The sequence below is a fragment of the Kogia breviceps genome, chromosome 1 (genome assembly GCF_026419965.1).
Source record: "Kogia breviceps isolate mKogBre1 chromosome 1, mKogBre1 haplotype 1, whole genome shotgun sequence".
Lineage (NCBI taxonomy): Eukaryota > Metazoa > Chordata > Mammalia > Artiodactyla > Physeteridae > Kogia > Kogia breviceps.
Window position 1 is genome coordinate 1,846,353 of NC_081310.1, and position 18,826 is coordinate 1,865,178.

At 46.1% G+C, this 18,826-nt stretch overlaps 1 protein-coding gene across 1 annotated transcript in view; it reads left to right on the forward strand.

Moving 5' to 3' along the window:
- The window catches only part of KIF14 (kinesin family member 14), a 46,909-nt gene that overhangs the window by 19,033 nt on the left and 9,050 nt on the right, over positions 1-18,826 (forward strand). The window contains exons 15-24 of the mRNA XM_067025754.1: positions 3-105; positions 912-1,072; positions 3,757-3,904; positions 4,320-4,472; positions 5,992-6,118; positions 8,543-8,636; positions 9,161-9,290; positions 11,943-12,043; positions 15,789-15,883; positions 18,469-18,693. Of these exons, the coding sequence (XP_066881855.1) occupies positions 3-105; positions 912-1,072; positions 3,757-3,904; positions 4,320-4,472; positions 5,992-6,118; positions 8,543-8,636; positions 9,161-9,290; positions 11,943-12,043; positions 15,789-15,883; positions 18,469-18,693 (1,337 nt within the window). The remainder of the gene's footprint in view (positions 1-2; positions 106-911; positions 1,073-3,756; positions 3,905-4,319; positions 4,473-5,991; positions 6,119-8,542; positions 8,637-9,160; positions 9,291-11,942; positions 12,044-15,788; positions 15,884-18,468; positions 18,694-18,826) is intronic.

The window sequence follows — 18,826 nt, forward strand, 5'->3', positions numbered from 1 at the left end:
AGCACTGTCAACAATTGTGATGGGACAGTGAGTATCACCCCGGCTGGGGAAGCAAAGACGTACGTAAACGGAAGGCTTATTCTGGAACCCACGGTATTACACCACGTAAGTTGGCTGCTGCTAAGATGTGAGAAGTTGCTTGGCTTTGGGCAAAAGTGAATCTAGTTTTTCTGGGCCCGGTTCTCTCCTCGGTAGGATGAGTCGTGAACGGGACGAACGACTTTCTGGCTCTAACACGTTCTCTTACGTCACGAATTGCCTGCCTTGCGCAGAGACCGCAGGCCTGTTATGGTGGGTGGACCAGCGCCCAAGGAGCTGTCCACCAGCAGCAGCGTTATGTGTCCCGGCAAGAGCTGGGCTTTGGAATCAGGCCAGACAGGGTCGAAGCCCTGGCCCGGCCACTTGCCATATGATCTTTGAAAAGTTATTAAGCTCAGGGTGGTTGCATGTCACCCACGTCAGGACACTTTTGAGGCACTTTAATAATTATATTAGGAGAACTGGCATGAACTATTCTGTTGCAGGCAAAGCAAGCCATGTGGTCACTTGGTATATATCCCGTCTTTCGGGAGGGGTAAGGGAGGAGTGGGTGAAAGCATTCACGCCTAGTTCTTAATACAGCGTCTGCAGACAGTGAGCTCGGTGTGCGCTTATCACTGTTACTGTTAAGCTCTGTGCTCTCTTAGTTTCCTCATCCCTGCAATGGGCGTGATAACATGCATAGCCGTGAGACGTCAGCGAGATGATGTGCGTGTAGAGTGTCAGGTGCGGTTCTCGGCCTGTAGGAAGCATCTCATAAATGTTTATCATTAGTGACACCAGACCGTATTGAATTGTTGCACATCAGGATTTGTCCCACGGAGTGTTTGGTGCAGACTCACCTCAGGGAGTCAATTGTTTGTGTGTTTCAGGGTGATCGCGTGATCCTTGGTGGCGATCATTATTTTAGATTCAATCATCCAGTAGAAGTCCAGAAAGGGGGAAGACCGCCCAGTAGAGATACTCTTGTGAGTGAGGGTCCAAGAGACTTTGAATTTGCAAAAAACGACTTGCTCTTGGCACAGAGATTACAGTAAGTATTTCTGTTGGTCTGAGACAGTAAGTACACGGGAGGGGGCTCTGGAGAGCCTCGGTCAGGTTGCCCTGACTGCACTTGGTAACTCTGCGGCTGCCGATTTCTAGTGCCGCGATCTTTCCTCTGCTGTGTGCATTCACTCAACAAACAAACTTAGCTCCTACGCTGGAGGAGTTCGTCTTCTCGTGGGGCTGACGGACAGACAGACCGAGTGCCCTGACAGAGCCCTGCACCGTGTGGAGCTCCTGGGGTGACTCCTGCCCCGACCAAGGGTCAGGGAAGGTCTCCTGAGGAGATGTCCCCTGGGAGGGAGTCGGCCAGGGGAAGCCTGGGGAGTGGACCCCTATTTACTTTTCTTCTCTTGCCCCAGTTTTAGCTGAGGCAGTACTGTAGGAGTTCCGATTTAAGCAGGATCCCTGTAAAGTAAATGGCAAGTAACACAGAAATAAAACGCTAAAGCATTTGGACTTTATCTTAAAGGTTACGGAGTCATAAGAGAACTTTAAGGAGGCGTGAGGCAGACACGATGGGGATCACGTTTGCAGACGGTGACTGTGGCCCGGGTCTGGGGGGTGGAGGGCGGGGCAGCCGGGCCCCGGGCTGCAGCGCTGGGGGCTGGGGGGTGAGACGGGCATCTCGGGGTCACGGGGAGAGGAGTGTCCGCCCAGAGGATGGAGGCGGGGGTGGGAAGGGTGACCGGGTGGGCCATGCGAACCCTGCTTTGTCCCCTTTTCTGAAGGCTGAGCTTGCTTTGCCCTCTTTTTTTTAAGTTGTGGTACAACATATATAGCATAAAAGTCACCTTTTTAGCCATTTTTAAGTGCGCAGTTCACTGGTGTTAAGTACATTCACAGTGTTGTGCAGCCGCAACCATGTTCTGTCTCCAGAACTTTCTCATCACCCAACTGGGCCTCCGTACCCACTGAGCAACGGCTACCCTCTCCTCCCAGGCCCTGGTAGCTGTTAGGTCCTCTTTCTTTTGACATTCTTTTTATTTTTTAAAATTTTTGGTTGCGTTGGGTCTTCGTTACTAGAGGAAGCACGGGCTTCCTCTAGTCGGGGAGCAGGGAGCGGGGGCCACTCTTCGCTGCGGTGCGCGGGCTTCTCACTGCTGTGGCCTCTCCCATTGTGGAGCATGGGCTCTAGGCGCACGGGCTTCAGTAGTTGTGGCACGCGGGCTCAGTAGTTGTGGCTTGCAGGCTCCAGAGCGCAGGCTCAGTAGTTGTGGTGCACGGGCTTAGTGGCTCCGCGGCACGTGGGATCCTCCCGGACCAGGGCTTGAACCCGTGTCCCCTGCCTTGGCAGGCGGACTCTCAACCGCTGCGCCACCAGGGAAGCCCTGACATTCTTATTCTAATTCAGTAAAATTGGGTACGGAAATTTTATGCAGTACAATTGTTAGAGCGTTGAGTTTTGTTGAGAAGAAAGAAGCTTTTAGTTTTCTGTAATCACCAATCCTTTTGCCCCCATACAGTGAAAGGTAATTTAATATTTTGACTTCTCAAAATGTCTAAGTGTTACCTGAAAACTGGGTTCACCTCTTGGTGGGTGTCGAGCCAAAAGACACAACCAGGCCACAGATGAGGAGAAGGAAGGATTTATTACTTGAGGCAAGTGAGGAAAACACAGGGAACTTTCCCCAAGCCGTGCTTCCCCAGCAGTAAGACTGGGGCGGTTTTAAGCTAAGGGCGCACGTGTGTTCCTGAAGGGGCCGGAGCAGGGGAGAAGCCAGCATAGAATCAGGGCAAAGATCGACAGAGTCCCGGCTTCAGCGGACTGAAGTCACGGGGGTCACAGAAGGTCAACGTCTGCATCCCTGAGGTTCCCGTTGACCTGGCGGCCGAGCCTCAGGCCGATCTCACCGTTGACTCAGAGCGGCCAGTCCTCGCGGCTGGTGTCTCGTCTTTGCTGCTGTTGCTTCTCTTGCCCGGTAACAGTTGTTCTTCTGCTCCCTTGCGATCGCTGGTTTCCGAGGCCTGTTCCCGGGCAAGCGCCGTGTCCAGGCTCAGGTCACAGAGCGGCTCAGGCCAAGCACGGCTTCTCTTCTGTCAGGAACAAGCCCCGCCTGGTCCTCTCTCTGGGGGCCCCCCCCGCCCTGTCTGCTTACAAAATTATTATAGATGATTGGAAAAATATGGTACAATCTCTGCTTTATCGGCTCATGTATCATGCTTTTAGAGGCATTTCAATATATTCCTAATCTATGACCTAAACATGAATTGAAAGATAATGATATGAAATAATTTTTGCCCTAGCCATTGTTAGTTTAACATAGAATGCCCATATTTTGTGTTTACTACAATGTTAACTATAATATTTACTGCAGTGTTCACTGTAACATAATTTTTATGTCATAAATATATATTTTATATTTTTATGTAAGTTAAAACATTTTTATAATAACTTAAGCATTAGAAAAACATTTGCTTAAATATTGAGCATCTGCAATAGTAATTAAGTTAGAAAGAAGCAAATTTTCACCCTTTTATGTTTTCTTTGTGTAAACAATTCTAGAGCTAATAAACATTTCAGAATGCTGTTGACAGAATGTCAGAAATGAAGTTTTGAGATTTGAACTTTTGTTTAATTTAAAACATCTTAATATGATTAAGAACTATTATAGCATATGAAGAATTCTTGACAGAGTACCCTGTAACTATTGAATATTTTGCTACTTGTAGACTTGAAGCAGAAATAAAGGAGGCGCAGTTGAAAGCAAAGGAAGAAATGATGCAGGGAATCCAGATCGTGAAAGAAATGGCTCAGCAAGAGCTTTCCTCCCAAAAAGCTGCGTACGAAAGCAAAATAAAGGTCCTGGAAGCGGAACTGGTAAGAGGCAGAGCTGTTTTCTTTCTCTGCGGGTGCATGCCGTGTAAACTTACGTTTCTAGCAGGGCCCTGGGGGGGCGTCAGAGGGGAGATCAAGGCTGCTACGGGGTGGGGGGGGGAAGCAGGGAGGCCCTGTCCCCAGCCCTCGGGCCGTGGCTCTCCTGCGTGCTGGCCGCCCTGCTTCCCAGAAGCCCGTCTGGAGGGCAGTGCTCTGAAAGGTTTGACTGGTGGTGGTGATTTCCGTTGGGTTAATCAGCCTGGATGGGCTGGAGAAGCACTGGGGCACCTTTTCTGCCTGTGAGTCAGTGTCCTGTGCGTTGATTTTTGAAAAGGGACTTTTGTACCTTTGTGGTATCATTTTTGAAGAATTGCTCTGTATCTTTACCCTATTTATTTTTTATTATTGTCCTTCAAAGGAAGAAGAATGTCAAAGAAAGAAGATACAGGAAATAAATAACCAAAAGGCTAATTCCAAAATTGAGGAACTAGAAGAGGCAAAGCGGCGTTTTGAACAGGAAATATATGTCAACAAAAAGCGGTTAGAAATGGAGACTTTGGCTACAAAACAGGTAATTTCCTTTTGTAGCTAGTCTGAGCTATCTTGAGGAAAAGCTGGATTTTTCTTTTTTTTTAAAGAGCTTATGGTCTCTTGATGGCGATGGCCAGATCCAGGTCTGCAGGTGAGAAGGGTCTTGCTGCCCGAAAGCCTCCGTCCTCCCGACGTGCTCAGCCATTATCACACAGATCTCTTCTAAGGGTCAGAGCTGTTGTTTCCGGCGAGCTGCAGCCGCGTGTTCCCCTTCCCGGCGTGCACAGCGACGCCGTGGTCCGTCATGGCGAACGGCGTGCGGCGTGAGGTGATGGCAGGGCGTGGTGTGTAGAAGGAGGGGCGGCCCCGCTCTTGGCGCGCTCACGTCGCGGTGCCGGGGCGGGCAGAGCGGCAAGCAGGCCGCGTGCCCGCGGGAGCCCTCGGGGAGCCGCCGGCAGCCCGGGCGGCGCAGGCGCTGACTTCCCTCGTCGCCCTGAGCGCGGGGGCCTCCGTCACGGGCGGCTCACCGTGGCGCTTCCGGTGCCGCCCCAGCAGCCTCAGCGCCGCCTGGAAGACGCACGTCGCAGTCCGTCCAGAACTGCCCGGTCGCGTCCTCTGGGCCGGGGCCGCATTCCCTTCTGGCCAGCCCTGCACGGGGGCCCTGAGTCCCGGAGGGAGAGCCCCTGCGTCCGTCTCTGCTGCGACTTCTTACATCGTCGAGTTTTACTCTCAAATGGCAGTTTTCCTTCTTTTCTTCCTAAGTTTACGGTGGGGCTGGGGGTAGAGGAAGATACTCGCAGTAACCCCGGAGTACCGGTACCGTAAAAGGGTGAGAATGCATGCATTAGCCGACTCTAGAGCACCGAGGGGCTAGGGAACCAAGCCCGGAGAGGTTTAAGAGAAAAACAGACGTGTTTAAATCTGGAAAACAGCTATCATTCGTGGGCTGTTATAAGGCTTATTTGTATCAAGTGAGGTTTTTAGGTGTATTTTTTTTGTGTGTGTGTGTGTGTGGTTTTTTTTTTTTTTCCGGTACGCGGGCCTCTCACTGTCGTGGCCTCTCCCGTTGCGGAGCGCAGGCTCCGGACGCGCAGGCGCAGCGGCCATGACTCACGGGCCCAGCCGCTCCGCGACACGTGGGATCTTCCCGGACCGGGGCTCGAACCCGCGTCCCCTGCATCGGCAGGCGGACTCTCAACCACTGCGCCACCAGCGAAGCCCTAGGTGTATTTTTAATTTAACTTTTTAATTTAGTCAACAAATTCTTGAGTAGTTTTTTTCCTTTTTTTGTTTTTTTTTTCCTGAAGGTTTTTATGCTCTTATCAATGGGGAGAAAAAGATTAATCTATGTTATCAAAAATTCCTAATGATTTTGTTGTGGGGAAAAAATCATTTTATAAAGATACATTGTAAATCATTTTTTAAAAAGCCTTTATGCTTAATAAAACTCATACTGTGAAATGAGAATTATGTAGTGCATTACCATTGTCAGTCTGGTTTTGTAATTTCTCTCTTTGCACGCTCTTGTGTATGGCTCCACGTGACTGAATATCAATTAGGCTTTAGAAGACCACAGGATCCGCCATGCAAGAATTCTGGAAGCTTTAGAAACCGAGAAACAAAGGATTGCTAAGGAAGTACAAATTCTACAGCAAAATCAGAGTAATAGGGATAAAACTTTCACAAGTGAGTATAGGACGGTTTTAGCAGGTATTTTCTAAAGTTCTGTATGTTATTTCATACAAGTAGTAAAATGTTAAATATCTTTGTATATTCAAAAAGTTTTTTCTAGATGTTGCTGACTTCTCTGGATCTAGATAAATTTGTATGAATGATTATTTTTAGGATATTCACTTTTTAGAATATTTAGTTATATAAGCAAATAGTTAACAGAGAATTCCAAGTATTATTTTAATGTGTATTATGCTTTTTAAAATGTCTTACTCTAATCCTTAATTCTTATTTTATAAGAATTATTAATCTGAGTTGTGCTTAATCATTGCATACTTCGTTTTCTTTCTCACTTGAAAGTTGTTATTTTTTTGTGCGTTTCCACATTCCCGTGTGGAGCACAGCATTTTCTTCAAATATTTATGTATTTATTTGGCCGTGCCGGGCGGCTTGTGCCATCTTAGTTCCCGACCAGGGATCCAACCCCGGCCCCGGCAGTGAAAGCACCGTGCCCTAACCACTGGACCGCCAGGGGACTCCCCAAACACAGGGTGTTTAATGTAAACATTTTCTTTTTTTAATTATGGAAAGTTTCAAATAAGCTGTGAAAGCAGAGAGACTCTTACAGTAAACTCTTCCATACTTAGCATCCATCTTCAACCACTACCCGCACACGTTCAGCTGTGTGCCAGCCGTGCTCAGCCCCCCTCTGCCCCCCTGGGCTGTTCTGAAGCAAATCCCAGACACCCTATCACTTGATCTGTAACTACTTCGCTATGTATCTCCAAGTTAGAGAAGAACGCTCTTTCCTCTCTTTCTCTGTCACTCGTTGAAGCATAGCTCTGATATTATTATTACACCTAAAAGTAGTAATAATAATTTCTTACACATCAAATATCTGGTCCCTATTCACATTTTGTGGACTATTTCATAATTTTAAAATATATTTGGTTAGTTTGAATCAGGATACAAATGTGCTCCACACCCTGTGTTTGCTTGTTGTGCCTTTTAAGCCTCTCTGAATCGGTCAGCCGGCTCTTCCTTTTCCTCTCTCTCTGTCCCCTCGTAATTCACGTATTGAAGAAGCCGGCTTGTCTACCTGTAGAGTTTCGCAGATTCTGGGTTTGCTGACTGTATGTCCAGGCTGTTGCTTAGCTGGTCCCTGTGCCTCTACATACCCTGCAAGGAACCCGTCATCCAGGTTCAGTGTTGTAGCAAGAATACTCGGTAGTTGTGCCGTATACTTTCCATAACTTCTGTTTTTAAATTACCTTGAAACGGTTTACATCTGTTGTGAGAGATAAGAACATTGTATTAATACATGTTTTTATTCCTCTTAGGTCCTAAAACAGTACCATGCAATGAATACATGATTTTTTTTATCCACATGAACCATGAATTTCACTCGTCCAAAAAAATGTTTTTAATGGAATGCTGGTTATAAGTTTGACCGAACAATATAGAAAATGTTTATGATAAAATCTTAAATTTGAATTAGGAACGTGGAATTGTGGACTGAAAGTGTTTTTATGTCCTGATATATCTCTGTTTCTGTCTATGTTTATCTATCTATCTACCTTTTTGTTTTTTGGTTTTTTTGTGGTACGCGGGCCTCTCACTGTCGCGGCCTCTCCCGTTGCGGAGCGCAGGCTCCGGACGCGCAGGCGCAGCGGCCACGGCTCACGGGCCCAGCCGCTCCGCGGCACGTGGGATCTTCCCGGACCGGGGCTCGAACCCGTGTCCCCTGCATCGGCAGGCGGACTCTCAACCGCTGCGCCCCCAGGGAAGCCCTATCTATCTATTTTTAAAATTTCAGGCAAAATAAAAAAGGACTGTGGTTCTATTTAAGTTAAGGCTGTGGTATACTTTACCTAATACTTTAAATAAATTAGAAGTTAGGAAGAAAAGAAATTAGAAAAAAAATCTTTAAAAATATTAGAAGGAACAGCAGCATCTTTGGCATTTCCCTTGTTTACAAAACCCGTATCCTCTCTCTATGAACTTCAGTTTTCTTCCGTGCCTCCACAGGTGAAAGACCTCATTTTGTATGAAAAATATTTTATTTCACCAGTGAGGCTTGAAGAAAAGTTACTGAGTTATCACCTTCACCTTCTGTGATGTATCGTTAGAACCATTCGTTTTAAGTCAGTGTGGTTTTTTTTTTTTGCCTCCTACCGCCGTGGCCTCTCCCGTTGCGGAGCACAGGCTCCGGACGCGCAGGCTCAGCGGCCACGGCTCACGGGCCCAGCCGCTCCGCGGCACGTGGGATCCTCCCGGACCGGGGCGCGAACCCGCGTCCCCTGCCTCGGCAGGCGGACTCTCAACCGCCGCGCCCCCAGGGGAGCCCTGAAGTCAGTTGTTTTTCAGGACGTGTTGGGCCTGGTGGTGTGCTAGCGCTCACACATGTGTTCTGAATCTTCTGCGTGTGCTCTCTGCTAGTTCAGCCCAGTTGGAGCTCCATGAAACTCTCCGTGATGATTCAGGAAGCCAATACCATCAGCAACAAGTTAAAACAGAATTATGTTTTTGCCAGGTGAGTGATTGTCTTATTTGTAAAGTAATTCGTTGTTTTAAACTAGTCACGCTTCACGCTTGGTGTGATTTTTTTCTGTTTTTGTTTCTCTGAGGACAGGGTATCGCACATGCCTGTCCGGGAGCAGGTGGGTGTCGTGGTTCCCAGGGGCACGTCCAGATTCCCCTCTCAGAGCTCACTCCGGAGTGAACAAGGCTTTCAGCAATTCACATACTTGCGTATTTTATAAACAGACTAATTTTAGATGCTTTAGGAATTCACTAATTTTCTTTTGAGTTGAGAATTCATAAGTATTCCACATTTTAAAAGGAATATACAATATTAGAACTTTTAAGAAATTATTATATAAGAAGTTATTTAAATATAGTATATACTAGACATGATTATTAGTATAACAAAAATACTTAACTATGGAGAGATTTAATCAGTGGTCTGAATTTTTATGGGAGTCATTCTGATTCGGAAAACTATAGGTTATGTATGTTTTAGGAGAAGCATGTTTTTTACTTTGGTTTTTCTTTCAGACATGTATCAGATAAAGGAAGTAGTTCTGACACTTGTATTCAGATTCGTAACCCGCAGCTAGGGGTCTCAACAGTCTGGAGTCTGGAAAAGTTTGAGTCTAAGCTTGCGGCAATGAAAGAACTTTACGAGGTTTGGAATATTATTAAAATCTCTATAAACTTTTTGAAATAAAAATATTATATGTAAAAACTTACAGGATTCTGCCACATTATAGCCTTAATGCTTGAATTGTGTAGTGGAAAAATGAAAAGAAATGAAATAGTTAACTCAATCTAGAAAAGAATAAACCTAAACCAAAGGAGAGTAAATGAAGGAATCATTAAAAATAAAAGTAATAATTGACAAATTAGAATTAATAAACTCAGGCTTTGGCTCTTTGAAAAGATGAACATGTGATTTTAGGAATGGACATAACATTTAAATAAAGATCTCAAGCATTTTAAAATTATACTACATTTTTATGTAAATAAGTTTAATAAGTAAGCTAATAAGTTTAATAATTTTCTAGAAAGTAAAGATTTTTCTAGAAAAAGAAATTATGAAAGTTGATTTAATAGGTGACTGATAAGCAATAAATTGGAAAGTTTGTCAATGAACAGCCTGAAAAAAAAAATTGGTAAAAAAAAAAGATGCTGATCCCAGTCAATGTCATAGGTAAGCACTTTTGAACCCCCAAAAAACAGACAGATCCTGTTACATTTAAACTATTCTAGAACCTAGCAAAGAATAGAAAGTGTCACAGTTACGATGCTAGAATAACTGATTACAATCTAAACAAACAAAACCCACAAAAACTGAAAAGATGATTCAAAAGAGAATTACAAACCAATCTTAATATGAACACAGCTATAAAAATCCTGAAAGAAATGTTAGTAAGTCAAACCCGAGGTTGTATTTAGAGAATACTTACACCAGGATTAAGTAGGGTTAATTCCAGGAATGGAATGCAAGGTATATTCACAATAGAAAATACAGAAAGGCTGAAGGGAGTCATACAAAAGCACTGACAGTGTTTACCTCTAAATGATGGGTTTGCAAGTGGTTAAAATTTTTTTCTTTGTGTTTATATGTATTAATAATTTCCAGATTTTCTACAATGAATGTGAATTGCTTGTGTAATTAGAAAAAAAACTGTATTGAGGTCATTTGATAATTCTTGCCTTGACATGTACATTAAAATCTGATGGGTGAGTTACCTCACATTCCTACTTTGAACCGTTTGTTGCAATATTCTTTACTTATTTTTGCATTTAGTTATACTATTCCCGAATCAATCTCTATTTATTTTGCTAACACTTTAATTGGTATTGCTTTAGATATTTAAATTAAAATATAGATTATTATCATGATCAATGTATTCAACCAGGAAGTGATTGAATCTTTTTTTATTAGAAATAATTCATAATAATTTATTCCACAGTTAATACTGACCAGATATTGCTTTAAGCATTTTATAGTTATTGGTTAATGTATTCATTTCCAAAAACAGTGATTCATTAAATTAATATTTTGTGTCAAAGCTAATTCAAATTTGTCTTATTTTTTTTAACCATTTTACTGGAGTGTAATTGCTTTACAATGGTGTGTTAGTTTCTGCTTTATGACAAAGTGAATCAGCTATACATATACATATATCCCCATATCTCTTCCCTCTTGCATCTCCCTCCCTCCCACCCTCCCTAACCCACCCCTCTAGCTATCGATTTTACATTTGGTAGTGTGTATATGTCCATGCCACTCTCTCACTTTGTCCCGGTTTACCCTTCCCCCTCCCCGTGTCCTCAAGTCCATTCTCTAGTAGGTCTGTGTCTTTATTCCTGTCCTGCCCCTAGGTTCTTCATGACCATTTTTTTTAAGATTCCATATATATGTGTTAGCATACGGTATCTGTTTTTCTCTTTCTGACTTACTTCACTCTGTGTGACAGACTCCAGGTCCATCCACCTCATTATAAATAACTCAGTTTCATTTCTTTTTATGGCTGAGTAATATTCCATTGTATATATGTGCCACATCTTCTTTATCCATTCATCTGTTGATGGACACTTAGGTTGCTTCCATGTCCTGGCTATTGTAAATAGAGCTGCAGTGAACATTGTGGTACATGACTCTTTTTGAATTATGGTTTTCTCAGGGTATATGCCCAGTAGTGGGATTGCTGGGTCGTATGGTAGTTCTATTTGTAGTTTTTTAAGGAACCTCCATACTGTTCTCCGTAGCGGCTGTATCAATTTACATTCCCACCAACAGTGCAGGAGGGTTCCCTGGTCTCCACACCCTCTCCAGCATTTATTGTTTGTAGATCTTCTGATGACGGGCATTCTGACCCGTGTCAGGTGACACCTCATTGCAGTGTTGGTCTGCGTTTCTCTAATGATTACTGATGCCGAGCGTCCTTTCACGTGTTTGCTGGCCGTCTGTGTGTCTCCTTCGGAGAAATGTCTGTGTAGGTCCCCTTAATGTCGTCAGATTATTCTTTTATTTTTCTCCTGAGGATGCTATCGTTTTTGTTTTCTCTATGTTTTCTAAATCACGTTTATTATTTCTGAATTATTTAATGATTTCTGTTGCTTTTATTAGTATATCTCTTTTAATATAATTCCTAGTGTCATGTGATTTTTAAAAATTTTATCAGGAATGCGATTTTTTTACTTTTCACATTATCTAGATAATCTCTAATTTTGTGAATTTTATAAACGCAGCAAAGTGAACGTTTTCCCCCTAGTTGCTTAACGTTTTTAACCCACAATTACTAGAAACTATGTGTCTAATTTTCTTTAGAGCCATTGTAGTAACAAGGGTGAAGATGTGTTTTGCGACCCTGAAGATGAATGGGAACCCGACATCACAAATGTTCCAGTGTCTTCGTTTTCCAGAAGGAGGTGAGGACATTTGTGTCACTGGCTTTCTTCCTTGTGAAAAGAACGATCTCTTGTCATGGTGGAGATATCTGGGAAGGGAACCCCGAATGTCACTGATCAAATTACAGCACTTAGGGCATTCGATTGTTTATATTCAGTTAGAATACGAAGACATATCCTCAGTATTTTACCGTATACGTTTTAAGAGCAACTTAGACTGGCATAAATCTAATTTCCTATAAAGATGAACCGTGTTTATTACTTTACCCTTTCTCAAAACCCTGGCATACCCTGTGATATTTTCTTGTAAGTTATAGAGTGTGAAATGCCGTTAGGTTAGTATGAGCCCCGCAGAACGCAGTCACGGTGATCGAGGACTTCTGTGCGCGACAAATGTTGCTCATTAACCAGAACATACAAGGCTCTCTGGCAGCGGGTGCTGCTCCTGCTGACGCCCGAGGCTCAGGTCACAGAGAGGCGGGCGCTGTAGCAGCAAGGCCTTGGCCCTGGAGCTCGGTCAGCCCCTGGTTTGGCTTGTGAACAGGACTGCTGGCCGCCACGTCCTGAGGATACGAGGATAAGCACAGAATATCCCCCGCCCTCCGGGACCTGGCGTGGAGGAAAGTTGGGGTGGGGCAAGCCGAGGAAGACCTGACCCGAGGCTGGGCGGGGGCTGCGGAGGAGGGTAGGTCTAGGGGCGTCCGCGAGGCCGGATCACGGGCCTCGGGGGCTGGTGCGGGGGGCGGTGATGCGGGGCTGCGGGCGGGTCCTGGCCGAGCGACTAGCGGAGGGTGGGGTTCCCTGAGGGGGACCGGACGGTAGGGAGGCTGTTTTGGACGCGGCGAGTTTGAGGTTCCCGGGGGTCAGCCAGGTGTACACGGAGGTCTGAGACCTTGTCGAAGGGATTCGGGAATTTTCAGGATGTAAAGGTCAGCGGCGTCTCGTCCGGCAGAAGCATCACCATAGACAGAACATGTGCTGACTGCGTGCTGAGCAGAGTCTCATTTACCGCGGGACCGCTGCTGTCCTTACCCCCGTTTTACAGGCGAAGTAACTAAGCGTTTAAAGAGATAAGGGTCTTGTCCAGAGTCACCAGCCTCTCTGATGCAGAGGGAAGAGCGGCGAGTTTCTGGTTAAATGTAGTTTGAACTTCATCGCCTTCAGCGCAGCTGAGTCCGTTTGCGTTTCTGAACCTTTTTAGGCCTCTCTTGGTTTTGACCATGCTTATTTTAAACTCATTTGTATACACTCTCCTCACAGAGGTGGAACTAGTTAATCACCTGTGACTTTTGCTTTATTCCCTGCATTCTAGCTGCTAAGCTAGAGTAAGAAATAGCCAAGACGTCGTGTTCATGTTATACGTCAGGTACACGGCAGCTCGTATCTCAAGCTGAAAGAAACACAGAGCGTGTGCTTGAAACAGACTCTGGGCTCCTTGAGTGCATCCGTGGCAGGCTCGTGCTGTGCGGAGTCACAGGTCCCGCCGAGTCCTGAGGCCGCGTCCTGGCCCCATGTGGCCGGGGGCCCGGGGCAGGACGTTGCGAGGCTTCAGTTTTCTCATCTGGGAGCTGGAGACAGGACAGGGTGGTCCGGGAGGAGTAGCCGCTTCTCCGGTGGCCGCTGTGGCCCCTGATACGGGGCCGGTGGCGGTGATGGTGCAGCGTCGCCGTGAGGGTTTGAGAGGCAACCTGTCCGTGGCTGTTCTGTAAATGGCAGCTCTTGTTATCGGGCACCTAATATGTATTGAATAACATGAAATCTTGGGATACGGAGGGGATATGATTTCTGATCCGATTTCAGTGAAAAGATAAGTGATAGCTTCAGGTGATTTGTCCCGAGGACTTCAAGACAGAGGTGGGCTCTGGCGCTAAAATGAGCTAACTCGCCCTGGAGTGGAATCGGGCAGATGGGGCCTGGGACACTGACACCAGCCCAGAGAGGCATCGGCCTCCCAGAATTCACACCAGACCTACAGATTCAGGAGAGTGTGGCTTATACATGCCTCTAGATTTAAAAATTACTGATTTCTTATTGTTTTATTATAAACAGGTATGAGTTTTGTGTACTTAGACGTGTGGATCAAATATGAGCATTAAGAATTAACATTAAAGTTTTATCCTATTGAAGGTTAGCAATTTACATCTTAAATCCTGCTGGCTTTTAGGTTAATAATTAGGGAATCAACAGAAACTTAAATTGTTACTGAAAAATCAAAACAACATTTTCTAAGATTTCGAAATCAAGTGTTTTCGTTTGGCAGAGATGTTTTTGAAAACTTCTATAATTTAAAAGTATCATTTTTTAAAAAACATGGATCGCTCTTGGTCAGGAGCCTTGTGTATGAAGTTTCAGCCTTGTAAGAATGTTTATGACAGAACTGCAGACTCGGAGAATGCCTGACGGTAATGGACTCTTAGTCATGGAGCTTCTAGGCAGTGATGTGCTGAAATAGACCGGCTTGGTGGCCTATGAACTGTGATATGTGCTGTTGACAGTTAAAAGTAAAATTTCCCCCGATGTTCAGTAAAAATTCTTTGAAAGGAATGTGACAAGCAGTTTTTAATTTGAGTTTAACCATTGTTTAATTCCAGTCGTGTTGAAAGAATAAGTTTTCCTAGTTCAGGCTTATTGGGATAATAGTGTATGCTTTCCTTTCGCTACTAAGTTAAAAAACTGTGACCTGTGAGAATTGATATTTTCTCTCCCTGTTGTCGGTCATAATTCTGTGTTTCTCTCGTAGGAATTCATAGGGAAATCTTACATTTGAAACATTTAGGCGACTACAGATAGAATGCTTTTGTTTAACCATCTTTTCAACAAATAGCGTTTTTCTGTGAGTGGCCAGCAGTAGAGAGGGTCCTGTTAAGGAGAAGAGTTCAAAGGTCCCGCCGGACTGGGGTCTGGGGCCCCGGCCTGACATGTGGGGGCTGGAGCCGGGGTTTGGAACGTTGGCCCACGGGTGGTGATGCGGCGGCAGGCGCTCCTTCCCGTCACACCCCAGGGGCAGACGCGAGTGTTTTCGCCCCCGGGCGAGGGGAGAGGCAGCAGGAAGGGCCCCCGAACGTCGAACGGTGGGGCCGCCTCCTGCCTTGTGCGGCTGCTGCGCTTCCCGGGGCCGTGCTCTTCGCCCTGTGCAGCACAGATTTACTTGAATTGATTGACCTGGGTCATTTCCCCGCTGAAAACCCTTCCCAGGATAACTTGCTCAGGATCGATCCGCGCCCCCTTAGCTGGCATGTGAGGTCGGCCCCAGGCTCGCCCCGGGGGCCCTCCCGGCTCTGGGGCCGAGTCCTCCCCGGCCCCAGTGCCTCCGCAGCCCTCCCTCCGGGCCCTCATGACTTCCTGTGGCCCCTAAGCTCCGTGAGCCCAGAAGCCCTTTTGCCGCGTCTTAAGCACGGTACCCGGAGCCTGTGGACAGTAGGGCAGCCGGCCCTCGAGCCGCGCGGGTTTTCAGCGGCAAACACGACGGGGTCGGGGCTGGCCGAGCCTGCGGGTGCGGGGGAGCCTCGTGCGCCGAGGGCTGACTGTGCGCCCCGGTCCCCGCCTCGCTCTGGGTCAGCTGTGCGTTTGTTCTATTCAGCAAGTTAACTGTACCTGAAAATAGTAAATTCCTGTTCGATGAACCAAGTTAATTTAACCCTTGATGAAAATACTTCCGTGGAAAACATTCTCGTGGGCGTCCATTCTCTTCGGAGAATTGAAAACTGTCCTTCGCATTTTCCCGCGCGGAGTATAACTGCTAAGCTTAGGGTTTCTGTTTTTGCAGGAGCAGGGGTCTGATGAAGAACAGGAGGGTTTCCAGCTGTCTGCACGGCCTAGAGGCCCCCGCCGTCCAGGAGCTGCATTCTCCACGCTCCTCAGGTACTGTTTTCATCGGACTTTGTTGTTTACTGAGAACAGCACCAAGTCTCGTCTCTGCCACTGTCTTGTTTCCTGTTCTTGTGCAAATCATTGCATCTCCCGGAAGCTTCCGTTTCCTCTGTAAACAGGGCGGACCCGAGACCCCTCCCACTTCTGAAACTGTGCTCTGGGCTGTATTCCAGGCCTTTAGCTGAGTGACTAGTTCAAATGTGGAAGACGTGTGTTTGTTCAAAAATGTATGAGGATATTGTTTTCTTCTAAGTGAACAAAAGGCAAAGTGTAGAAGATTACGTATTACAGGATATTGTATGTGTGAGGAGGGGAAAAACGATGTATACAAACATGCTTATAAATGAATGTGCTCTTGCTGAAAGTGCTGGTTTGCCCCGGGCACTTGGGGGACGGGGCGGGATGGGAAGGAAGACGTCCTTTTCACAGCACATCCGTCGCTTTTTGCTGAATTTTATAAAATATGCATGATTTGTCTAAAGCCACTTGAATTTTTAAAAGTTTAAAAGAAAAAGTTATAGGAATTATTCCACTGAATAGTTATTTTATGCCAATGTTGACTGTTCATTTTCATAAGAAGAGGGGATACACTGTAATGTATATGTGTCAGTACCTGTAATAACTAAAATCACTGCCTGGTAACAACAGACTACTGCACAGCAATAGGAAAGAACCACTGATTCCTAGAGCCGCCCAGATGAACCCCCAAACTCTACGTTGAGTGAAAGAAACTAGATAACGAGTACATTCCATTCGATTCTGTTTATAGGAAGTTCAAAAATAGGCAGAGCTAGTCTAGCGTGGCAGAAGCCGAGTAGTTCAGGTAGCATGGTGGGTCATGAGGGAGCGGGCCCGCTGGAAGGTGGTGGTGGGCGTGCTGCGTGGGTTGGTCTGAGCGCGGGTTACGCGAGGGGCGCGTTTGTAAAGGCAAGCTGTACACTTGGGGTGTGCACAGCTTACACTTTACAGAATGTCACTTGGGCCTGAGTAAGTGGAGTTTTAAAATTGCTCTGCAATGTAACAGTCTATTTCGCTGGCGGTGTCAGCGGAATATGGGTAGCCACGAAAGATTCTGTCTCATCTTTGCCTTTAACATAAAGACACTAGGGTTTCTTTTTTTTAATCATAAAATGATCTTTTAGGAAGGTAATTTTTATCCTACTACTTGTTTAATATAGACTTTTATGTTTACCGGCAAAATAAAAGTTTCTATATCTGTGGTAGCAACTTATTTATTCAGTGTTATTTGAGAGTAAGATGTTTTACAAAGGTACCTTTTCCAGATAACGAAACCTGTTTCGAGGGTCGTTTTTTGTGTTTTTTAATTGAAGTGTAGTTGATTTACAACATGCTGTTAGTTTCAGGTGTGCAAGGGTCTTTGTTTGTTTGTTTTTTGCGGTACGCGGGCCTCTCACTGCTGTGGCCTCTCGCATCGCGGAGCGCAGGCTCCGGACGCGCAGGCTCAGCGGCCACGGCTCACGGGCCCAGCCGCTCCGCGGCACGTGGGATCCTCCCGGACCGGGGCGCGAACCCGCGTCCCCAGCATCGGCAGGCGGACTCCCAACCGCTGCACCACCAGGGAAGCCCTTGAAACTAGATTTTTACAAGTCTTTCTGACATGCTGCTGCTGGATTTGGGGATGCATTCATACCGGCTTCTCACTGAGCAGGCATTAGTTCCGTGCTTAACTGTCCCTGGTGACGGGAGGGGCGTCGCGGTCATTGTCACCCTGTAGTGACAGAGCTTTGGGCTGGCAGCTGTTTTCTCTTCCCAAATCAAGCTCCTCTCTCGGCTCTCGAAGCTTAATAGTCCCCACCTGGTGCCTTTATTTCACTCTGCTTTTTAGTTTGCTGTTTCGAAGGGCTTATGGAGTAGAGCAGAAGGCTAATGGTGCAATTAAATGAGAGCCCTACGCACAGGTCAGCATTCCGGGATAACCTTATTTCCAGAGGCGCCAAATGAGCTCTTACATGTTTTTCCGTTTACCTCTGGTTTGGGCGGTGCTTCGGAAATGATGCTGAGAGTCTGTCTTCCCAAGATGTGATAGATTAACTGTAGACAGCTGTTTGGCTTTCACCCCTTTTGGTTGTAGGATACCTAGAGCAGGGGCTGTTACAGGAAGAGCCGCCGAGAGATCTTCCTTCTAATGTCGTTTGCTCTATTTCTGCCTGCTTTTCCAGCTTATAAATTAATTAAGCTTATTTTACTTATATTTAATGTGTTTATATTATTTTATTTTATGCAACTGCCATTGTTTTCACCAATTCACAGTTCCTTAGGTGTTACCAAAAAGTAAATGAAGAAGGAGGTTAAGCCAATGGTTAAGTGGGATATTTGGATTCCCTGTGACCTGTGTCTGTAGCTGCTAAGCTATGGACGGATGCTGTTGATTGAGGGGTTGCTTCTTCTGTGGAATTGTGTTTTCGCTTGGTGTGTGGAAATAAGGGTGTCTTGAAGTGGGAATAGCCTACTTGGAATGTGTGACCAGTGTTCTGGAGCCGCTTGCACTGGTGGGTTTGTTTGCAGGTATCGTCCCTGGAAACGAGGCTTAAGGTGGCTGTTTTCTGTCGACACAGGCTTAGTGGGGAAGTCGAGCCCCGTGTTCCCAGATTCCGCAGAATCCTTTTTTCCCGGAGTTTGCAAGGAATTGATTGGCTCATCGTTAGCGCTTCTGGGACAGAGTGATGATGAAGAGAGCGGTGTGGCGGACAGCTTGATTAGTAATTTCCTTAAAATCCACGACGGGATCCTCGCCGTGTCCAGAGCTCATGAAGAACAGGACGAAGACGGTCAGAGCAGCTGTAAGCAGCCCCTGCCCACCCGCCCGCGAGGGCCGCGGTTCCCCGCTCGGTCCCGCGTGCCCGGCGTTGCGGCGTCTTCACGCGGATCAGACGTGAGCCCTCGTGCTCGGGGGTCCCTTCTTCTCATCGCTCT